Source organism: Maniola jurtina, chromosome 27 (genome assembly GCF_905333055.1).
Source record: "Maniola jurtina chromosome 27, ilManJurt1.1, whole genome shotgun sequence".
In the NCBI taxonomy this organism is placed as follows: domain Eukaryota; kingdom Metazoa; phylum Arthropoda; class Insecta; order Lepidoptera; family Nymphalidae; genus Maniola; species Maniola jurtina.
In genome coordinates this window covers 2,403,937-2,414,496 of record NC_060055.1, presented here as the reverse complement: position 1 = coordinate 2,414,496, position 10,560 = coordinate 2,403,937, and the positions used below count along the sequence as shown (strand labels likewise).

Below are 10,560 nucleotides of genomic sequence, written 5' to 3'. Positions count from 1 at the left end.
TAAATAGCCAATACGTTTGTGTAGTATTTTTTTATATTCTATAGATATCGTACTAGTGTTGCAAATATCTACCAAAATCCACGCGGGCTTCTGCTAATTACATTTTTTTTCCTCTCTCGTCTGGCTTTACAAAGATTAGCCAATGTCAAGTTTGTTTTTTTTTGTAACATGTTTATTAAACTATACAAGTATGGACCCCGTCTGTGCCGGCGCTCGCCGACATACGCACGGCACCCCCTAAGAGCGCTTTCCAGTCAGTTTTAACAAAAAAAACACTCCAAAAAGGCAGAGCACGCCCGCCAGCTAACACCAACACAGACGAAGTCTCGCTAATTATATTGTAATAATAATTATACATTCCATAAAACATTTTATTTGATAACTAATGTATTTTACTCCTAGTAATTTTAAGTAAATGATTTTTATGTGTATATTAGTGAAGGTAAACTGTTGTATCACGTCGCATTAGTGGAAAATATTTGTATTTTAGTATTCTCTATACTAATGTTACTGTAAGGCCAAATGATAAACATAATAGTGTATTTTTCAGTAATAAAACTATGTTTATAAATATATCTTGTTTTATAATTTTATTTACCTAATACCTAACTAAAGCATTAAAAGGTATTTCATTGATCTGTAGTATTCTTTATTTTCAGTTGGTCGTCACTAAATCGTTTTGTTTTTACTTTCATTAAAATCGGTTAATATTTTTGTCAGTATATTTTTTTCTACTAGCCAAAATTCTGATAATCCGTTCAAGAATAGCATTCCGATATTTCTTGTTGTCAATCTCGTTTTTTGATTTGATCGAACCATTTTAGACTGTTTAATTAAAGTTATACAAAATATTTTAAATTATACACGAATACAAACCAAAGACTATCTTAGATTAAAATCTCTGTCACTTGTTGACATTTGACATTTTGCTTTGTTGTCGTAAAACAAAGTCACCGATTATTCAGAATTTTGTCCTGAAAAATGTGTTAAAAATGTAAAAAATAAAACTTTTAAGATCTGAATTGAACAGTGATCTCAAAAATACAATTTTAGTTAGTTAACTATCAGTATTACTTCGAAATGGTGGATTTAAGCGGCGGTCAAGACGGTCCCTTGGAACATGCATTTTCAAATTCAGTTTTTATTCTTCCTGGCATCATTGTGATTAGTTTAACAGGTAAAGTAAACTTTTTACATCAATTAATTTAATATTATTTCAAGTTTTGGAAGAAAACGTATCTAATTTTCGAGTTATTCAGTTCAATATTGTGAAGAAAATTTCGGTTGAAATTCGTTTTGCTGACGTTTATATGCAATATCGTCGAGTTTATCAGGTGGTATACATTTATAATGGCATTATTAACTTATTATTAATCCAACATTTGGGCAAGCCTTTGGGTAAAAACGTTAGTTACAAGTTATTGTATCAGATCAGACCTGAACCAGTTCAAAAAAATATAAATTCCTACATTGACACTGTCAGAAATTAAACTCGGTACCTCCTACTTAGAAGGCCACAAGGCTTTCAAAAGAAAAGTTTTATAAAAAATAGCAAGCAAACAAGCAGACGGGTCACTTGATGTTAAGTGATTACTGCGGCCCATGAACATTTGCAGCAACAGAAGAGCCGCTGATGCAATGCCGGGCTTAAAAACTAGCTGGTTTAGTCAAATATTAAGTAATATTCATCTACTTTATTTATTGAGTACATGCATTATTATAACATTGATTATAGGGAAGCAAATAATTCCCATTCAAATGAGCACTTCGAGATAAACAGTACATAAAATGAGCCTCGATAGCTCAATGGTTGAGGAGCGGACTGACTTCCGAAAGGTTTGCGGTTCAAACCCCACCCGTTGCACTATTGTCGTACCCCCTCCTGGCACAAGCTTTACACTTAATTGGAGGGGAAAAGGGAGTATTAGTCATGATTAGCATGGCTAATATTCTTTATTAAAAAAAACGGTTTTATATAGAAATGCAACCTTATGTAAAAAATTCAAGTCAATCCATCAACTCTACCTTTCAAGTTTTGAAGACAAACAATATGGAAGCTGAAATTTTTATAACTAATCAAACTTAAGTCTTTAGAAATATATCTGTGCCTGTTTATCAGATTACCTCAATATTTTATATACATACTAGCTGATGTCCACTACTTGGTTCCTGTGGGTTTAGGTCCTCTGGGTACTCATTGATTTTTCAGGATAAAAAGGAGCCTATGTGTTAATCCAGGGTATAATCTATAAAATAAGGGATACTGTGAGGTCTGTCTTAGTTCGGGGCAAACCACTAGTGTAATACAAGTGTAAATTAAAAATTTATAACACCCCCGACTAGTGAAGGTTACAGTAACTAGAAAAGATCTGATAACTTTCAAATGGCTGAACTGATTTTCTGGGATTATAGCTAAGAACTCTCCCGATCAAGCCACCTTTCAAACAAAAAAAACTAAATTAAAATCAGTTGATTCATTTAGGAACTACAATGCCACAGACAGGTAGACAGATCCAAAAAATAAACATATTATTAAAAGTATAGGCTATATTTAAATAATTGATAAATTATTCTTAAGTATGGTGTCCCCATCCCGATTGCCATCTCAACCTGTCACGAACTAAAGTGGGCTACTGAACCACACAACTGTTATTCAAGAATAATTTATCAACTGTACAAATATAGCCTTGGCTTAAAATACTTAATATTAATACTTTTAATACAAAAGACCATATTTTGTAACATATATAAAATTTATTACTTTAAATAGATATGTGTAATTATGTCAACAAGATGTGATGGCCCATTTTATAAGAATTAGCGATTTTCTTTGCCTTCAATAAACGAATGCTATACGTGATGTAAGATTGCGTCGGCGAAGTAAGGGAGGCTACCATTTGGTCTGAACAGCAGAATCTATACTAATATTAGCAATGTGACAGTATGTATGTCTGTCTGCTAGCTCTTTACAGTCTTTGCGTTTAATTAATTTTGACATTTGGCACACAGATAACTTGCAGGATATTCATAATTTTTGTTCTGTAACATGTATCCCCTCGTCCACACTATGCTCTTGCTCTGTTCCTCACTTACGTCCTCGCGATGCCCGCGATGTTGCCCTGTGCGTCCACACACTGCGCCACTCGCGCAATTTATCGCGACGCGCCGCACTAGCCACTAGGTCGGTTGCCTTTGCAGCGCGATGGACGTCGAAACTGTGGCAGCGTGCGCGCTATGCATATTTGGTATTGGTTTTTCCATACTAAGCGCTCGACTCGGACTACTTCGAGTATGTGGACGGCCTCTCGCGTTCATATTGCCAGTCCTGTGAGTCGCGCCCAAAAAAACCGACAAAATAGGGAGCGATGGGCATGAACGAGGAACATGCGAGTAACGGCCACACTACGTCTCTGCCTCCGTTCCTCGCTCCTTCCCATGCCACACGGGCAGTGTGTGGACGGGGTATAAGAGTTCCCATGGGATTTTTAAAATCTTAGACTGCATAATAACTTACCACCAGGTGAGATGGCAGTCAAGGGCTAACTTGTATCTGTTTTTCTACACTTTGTAGTCAAAGTCACACGCTTAATGTTCAGTTTGGACTACTTGTTTTGCGCGCACTGTAATAACCCGCTAGCGCCTATAAACTGGACCACCCGCCAAAACGCGATGTAACTCCACGTGGCGATAAACTGAATAACATAGCTTGCTCCGATAACCAATCCGAGAGCATTAACGTTAACTATACACGTGCGTAACGTCAACCAACGGACAATAATGGACGTCAAAACCGAGGAGTTGAGGAAGCTGGAGGAGCTTCTTAAGGATGAGAACTACGAGCCGACGACGAAGGAACTCCTGGAGATGCTGGAGACGTCGGAGATGGACGAGGAGTTGCGGGAGAGCCTGCGCGGCATGCTGGCGGGGCACGCGCCGCAGCTGTTGGGGGGAGCTGGGAGAGGCACGCTGCTAGCTGTCAGCTTGGGGATGATCATCTTTTGTATCATCTGTGAGTATTGGTGAGGGACGTGGCCTAGATTACGATGGTTAAGCAACGTTGGGCCAGGTCGGTAACTGGACGGGTGACCTTGGGTGTCTGACTGTCGCCTTTTACATTCCCTGGCCTAGATCACGCTGGTAAAGCAATGTTAACTTTGGTCGGTAACTGAACAATTGACCGACTTCGAATTCCTTGTCTCATCGCCTGAATTTCGCACCAAGCAATGTCTCTTTACTCCAAGAACTCTGCATTAAAACGTCTTTTGGCGTTAGTACAGAGTAGCATACTAAAGTTCTTCGGACATGTCTCCCGGCGTGAGAGTGACTCTATTGAGAATCTTGTAGTGCAGGGTAAGGTGGGAGGGTACCAGAGGGTGAGGAAGGTCGCCGACGCGATAGTCCGGCCAAATGAAGTCCGCTGTAAGCGGTGCTGTGCACCAGTGCACCAGACTGTCGGCCAGCAGGGAGAAGTGGCGAATGCTCGTGAGGCGTATAACATCTGCTCCCAAAGACCACGACCGCTCTGCCAGGAGTGTTACGACAAGGAAGAAGAATTACTAATTAGTGATATACCTACCTATAATCACACTATCACACTATCACACTAATATTATAAAGGCGAAAGTTTGTATGTGTGTGTGCGTGTGTGTGTGTGTGTATGTTTGTTACTCCTTCACGCAAAAACCACTGGACGGATTTGGCTGAAATTCAGAATGGAGATAGATAATATCCTGGATTAGCACATAGGCTACTTTTTATTCCGGAAAATCAAAGAGTTCCCACGGGATTTCAAAAAACCTAAATCCACGCGGGCGAAGCCGCGGGCATCGGCTAGTTTAATCTATAACTCTGTCAGACCATAGCCCGGCCGGTTAGAGTCCGACACGTCTTTGGTGGAGTAAACAATCCACTGATAATAACCTACTTAACGATAACGCATGGGCTCTAATCACGTCTCACCATTGCGATTTCTTCTTGACCGACTTCAATAAAAGGAGGAGGTTCTCAATTTTTTTTTTGTTTGAAAGGCTATACTGTGCAGGTGGTCCCATATAAATTTGGGGAAGATCTGATAAATATCTTCGGAGATGGAGAACAGAACTCCTCAATGCATAAGAGTGAATTGCTCGCGATCAGTGTAATAGCTTAGTAAACAGTAGGGTTTTAACTGGGCATAGCATATTATAGTACAGTGGGGCACTAAAAATTGTCAGAACAAAAATCATTTTTTACTTTTTAGTGTTTGTGGTTTTCGAAGCCGGTCTTATTTTTCTTTTAATTTTTTTTTTATTACCAGTTAAATATCTCTTGCTTCAACGGTGAAGGAAAACATCATGAGCAAACCTGCATGCCTGATGCTGAGATGTATAGAGCGAATTTGCCTTTGCTCAGACTTAACAGGGCTCTCTCCGTCACTCGCTTCATACAATCGTAGTTCCAATTTCATTTGAATATTAAGCAACCAAAGTCCATGAAATTTTGTAGACATATTCTAAAAACTAATATCTGTGTCTGTGGTGTTTTAGATTTTCCTAATAATATGCAGTTTTAAAATTACAGGGGCTCAAAGATTAGACCGCGTAACTTTGAAACCGAATATTTTAACAGAAATCTGGAAAACTACAGACATATAGATATTAGTTTCTAGAATATGTCTGCAAAATTTCATGGACTTTGGTTGCTTAATATTCAAATGAAATTGGAACTACGTTTGTATGAAGCGAGTGACGGAGAGACCCCTCTTAAGTTTCAGTTAAAACGAGATGGATTTATGTAGCGATGTAACGCTGTCTCGTTTTAACAGTCAAAGTCAATGTTCGCTCTATAGATTCAGAGCTCTCCAGAAATTCTCAAAGTGTTTGTAAACGAATTAATTCATTTGTGACATTGAGAAATCGATTTTAAAGCGAAACTGGAGACTTTATTTTTATTTTAATAAATTATTAGTATATAATTGTTATCGATAATTAAGATAAAACAGTCGCTATCGGCTTGGCGACACGCGATAACACCCGAAATTAAGTTGCATTCACAAAGATAGGGTCTTCTTCCAGTCATTACTTTATTAGTTTATCGAAAAGTGTTGATTTATAAGGTACGGTAAGCGAATACCTACTATTTTAATAATTGATAATAAATAATTAAGAATACATATTATTCAATAATGTTATTATGTAATTTATTAGCATTTTTATCTCTTTCTAGGGTCCTTATAGGATCACTTTGTTGTCTGTCCATCTGTCGTGTCTGTCAAGAAAACCTATAGCGTACTTCCCGTTGAACTAGAACTATGGAATTCAAAAAAATGTAAAATGTGTTTCAATTTTCAAAGTAAGATAACTATACCAAGTGGGGTATCATATGAAAGGGATGGATAACTTTACCTGTACATTCTAAAACAGATTTTTATTTATAATAGTTTTTGATGTATCGTGATGAAAAATATAAAATGACGAAAAAATACCCGAGTACGGAACCCTCGGTGCGCGAGTCTGATTCGAACTTGACCGGTTTTTTTTAATTTTTGATTTGTGCTCTTGACTAATTTTTTTATTAACTTTCAAAGTTAAAACTTTTAAACAAATAACCAAAAGTTTCGTTTTCCCGCGCAAAAAGGCCAAAATGGAGGCGCCAGGCTCCGGTTTGAATTTAGAAAAAGTCGTCAAAGAGCAGTTGGTAGAGTCCATAAAAAATGCAGACATTTTGTCTATGCTTCAAAAGATGGTTGATTCTGCGCCAGAAAGCGAAGAAACAGACGAAATCAGGCAAAGACTACAAGAAATCCTTGCTCATTATAACACTCTGGAGGAAAACGAGAAAACATATTTCCTAGCCTATATAAAAAATGCTCTGACCAGTAAATTGGCGGCAAAATTGGATGAAGTCCCCATGGATATGTCGGAACTAGAGGGGGCTATACATGGAGCTATTATGTCTCAAATATATATGGTTGCGGCGGCCGGGGTGATTCTGTTGCTGCTTTTGGGTATTTCTTATTTTATTTCTTATTTATTTGAGAAAAATATTAATACAGTTTAAAATTATGCAGGTGTAATCATAAACTCTTAAGGTGCATGAGACGGGTCTGCCCGCCAAATTCGAATTTAATTTGGTTTTTCGCAATTTGTAAACGAATACGACAAAGTAGGCTTATGGCACTTTAATTGCGACAATGGCAGTATCATCTTTACAGGATTACATTAAAATCTTTACTTGAAAGGGTCCAGTTTAAGAAATTTGTTGTGGTATTGACTAATTTGTGAGTAACCCATGTCAAACTCATTATTATGACTAATTCCATCGACATTAGGTTTCTGTCTAGGTATATCTATCTATTCAAATTCAAAATATTTTTATTCAATTAGACTTTTACAAGTTCTTTTGAATCGTCAAAAGCATCTATGTCAACGTAAACTACCAATTATATTAGAAACAAAATAATTAGGGTATTGGTATAAAATATACAAAGTGCTCATAAGTTGGCGGCAAAATTGGATGAAGTCCCCATGGATTTGACGGAACTAGAGACTTTTTTAACAAAAAAACACATGCCCAAAAAAGTCAGTACTTTCGGGAATATTTTTTTTTATTTTAGAATAGAACTTCCTATTACCTATGTAAATTAATCATTTTTAAAATTCTGACCTATTTGTGTATTTTATCTAAATTAATCCTGATAATTAATGATATGATAAGAGAAATGTTTTTACCGATTACGTTCAAATTTTATCGTTGTACATACCCATCTATGTATATCTAAAAATATGAAAATTTCAGCTACCTGTGATGATTGTATAATTAATGCAAAATGTATTGATTTTGTAATTTTTTACCTAATGTTAACGGTTTAGTTAGTATTGAGATTTAAAAATTTCTATATTGTCTCTGGTCTAGTCTGGTGGGAGGAGTCGGCCGTGGCTAATTACCAATCTACCTACAAAGCCGTGCCGCCAAGCGAATTAAGTATTCTGTAATAATGGTGTGAAGAAACCAAAGGCGTATGGGTTTAATAAAGACTGCCATACCCCTTCCAGGTTAGCCCGCTTCCATCTTAGACTGCATCATCACTTACCACGGAGCAACGACCTGATTTTTTACACGAATATAATAAAAGACCTGGAGAGTGACATAGGCTACTTTTTATCCCGGGAAATCAAAGAGTTCCCGCGGGATTTTGGAAAATTAAATCCACGCGGGCGAAGCCCCGGATATCAGCTATTTCAACAAATAAAACTCTTTTTATCTATTTTGTTGCAGTATTCTTCGGCTACAAACTTTACAAATCGATAAAAGAAAAGGAAAAGAAACGAGAAGAGAAGAAGAAGCTAAAACAAATGAAGAAGAAGAAGTAAAATGACAAGACTTAGATGTGAAACGGCGTAAGAGCGCTTGTGCTAGCCGAATTCGAAAAAGTGAGAGTTCGTTCGGAAGTTGAAGGAAAACGAACCATTGACCTGCGCAGAGGGTGATCTTTACAAATAAAGGAAAAATCCGACTATGTCAATTTTTAGGTACTGTTTTTCTATAAGAAACTTACATTTGCAGTTGGAGATAAAGCAAAACAAGTGTAAAAAAAAAATTTATAACACCCCCGACAAGTGAAGGTTACAGAAACTAGAAAAGAGCTGATAACTTTCAAACGGCTGAACCGATTTTCTTGGATTATAGCTAAGAACTCCCGATCAAGCTACCTTTCAAACAAAAAAAAAACTAAATTAAAATCGGTTCATTAGTCAGGAGCTACGATGCCACAGACAGATACACAGATATACACGTCTAACTTATAACACCCCTCTTTTAGGGTCGGGGGTTAAAATATAATTTCATGTATCCTTCCAAGGTAAGGAACCCTCGGTACGGGAGTCCGACTGGCACTTGGCTGGGTTTTTCGAATTCGGTGCACAAACGCATTAAGGCTATTTGACACAGTAGTTTTTTTACTAGAATTGGTACCTCTGATTTTTTGTAAAAAAAACTATTGTGACGAATAGCTTTTATCAATGACAGATGCCTGAAATAATGTTATAAAATAGTTATTTATCTACTTAAAACTCCCAGGCCCACTTTTGGCCAAAAATCATTTTAGCTGGGGCCCTCTATCGACTATTGTATAAAATATAGCCTATGTCACCCGGACCTTTACAACGAATCAATTGACACCTTATTCATCAAAATCAGCCCAGTAGTTTAGGCGCTACGGTGGAACACACAGAATCTGGATACAAACATACATACATACAGAGACTGCTAAAATCATAATCCTTCCTTTTGGCTTTGCCACTGTTACGTAAAAAAAAAAATTATTTCAGGTATTTGTTATTCAATGGACTGATTCATTATTTTAAATTAAGGAATAATTTATTCTATCTATGAATGGTTATTAATATTAATACTTTTTTTATTATTATTCATCTTAAATTAACTTCATTGAGGAAACTGTCTTCTTTGAAAAAAACTTCTTATCAGTGGAGTGATAATGTATTTTTTTACAAATATTTAAACGCTATTTACTTATTATGTATATACCTATTTAATGAAAATCTAATACATATTATTTTCTAATTTGAAAAAATATGTAGTTTCTTTTGTTACATGAGTTGTGTAAAAAAATTGCATATAAATGCATTGAAAGACATAGCACGACGCATTTTTTATCGTTTCGTTTGAAATAAAAAATGTTTCTATTTTAAATCTGTTTGTTATTGCTTTTTTAATGACTTTAGTAATTAGAAGTAATTATTTTTATTTCTTACAAACTCGAACGGTCCTAAGTTATATTACCTAATTTTGATAAGTAGATATTTTATAATACTTACTCAATAATTATCAAATCACTAAATGATTAAGAGGGCTCTCTCCGTCACTCGTTTCATACAATTGTAGTTCCAATTTCATTTGAATATTAAGCAACCAAAGTCCATGAAATTTTGCAGACATATTCTAGAAACTAATATCTGTGTCTGTGGTTTTCCAGATTTCTGTTAAAATATTCGGCTTCAAAGTTACGCGGTCTTAAAAAATTTCATACAAATCTTTGAGCCCCTGTAATTTTAAAACTACATATTTTTAGAAAAATCTAAAACACCACAGACACAGTTATTAGTTTCTAGAATATGTCTGCAAAATTTCATGGACTTTGGTTGCTTAATATTCAAATGAAATTGGAACTACGATTGTATGAAACGAGTGACGGAGAGAGCCCTGTTAAGATTATACCTAAAGTCATTGGTATGACAGCGCTGGTGTTTAAGAATGACATTTAAAAAGTTTTGCGTAAATATGGTTTATTTGCCTAAATAGCTTTTATCATTATTTTAATTGCTATTTTATTAATCATTTATTTCATCGTTATCCAAAAGCACTTTAAACTACAATATCAATTTTTAAATAGTTACTTAAGGTGCACGCGATGATGGGTCTGACCGCGAAATTCAAAAATTCGGGTTTTCTCAATTTGTTCAAATAAAAAGTTCAGTTTAAGAAATTAGTCAAAATAACGTGAGTTACTCACAAATTAGTTGATACTAGAGCTAATTTCTTAAACTGGACCCTTTCAAGTAA

At 35.9% G+C, this 10,560-nt stretch overlaps 1 protein-coding gene across 3 annotated transcripts; it reads left to right on the top strand.

Annotated features, from left to right (window-relative positions):
• Nucleotides 1-3,605: 3,605 nt before the first annotated feature.
• LOC123878993 lies at nucleotides 3,606-8,674 on the top strand. Of its 3 annotated transcripts, none has more exons than XM_045926449.1 (3): nucleotides 5,799-6,094; nucleotides 6,616-6,985; nucleotides 8,257-8,673. In XM_045926449.1, exons 2-3 carry the CDS (start codon nucleotides 6,622-6,624, stop codon nucleotides 8,349-8,351), a joined length of 459 nt encoding a protein of 152 aa, XP_045782405.1. In that variant the 5' UTR covers nucleotides 5,799-6,094; nucleotides 6,616-6,621; the 3' UTR covers nucleotides 8,352-8,673. The 3 variants fall into 3 exon arrangements, with proteins under 3 accessions (XP_045782406.1, XP_045782405.1, XP_045782404.1); XM_045926448.1 differs by having other exon boundaries at nucleotides 5,799-6,099; XM_045926450.1 differs by lacking the exons at nucleotides 5,799-6,094; nucleotides 6,616-6,985 and adding an exon at nucleotides 3,606-4,009 and having other exon boundaries at nucleotides 8,257-8,674.
• Nucleotides 8,675-10,560: the final 1,886 nt, after the last annotated feature.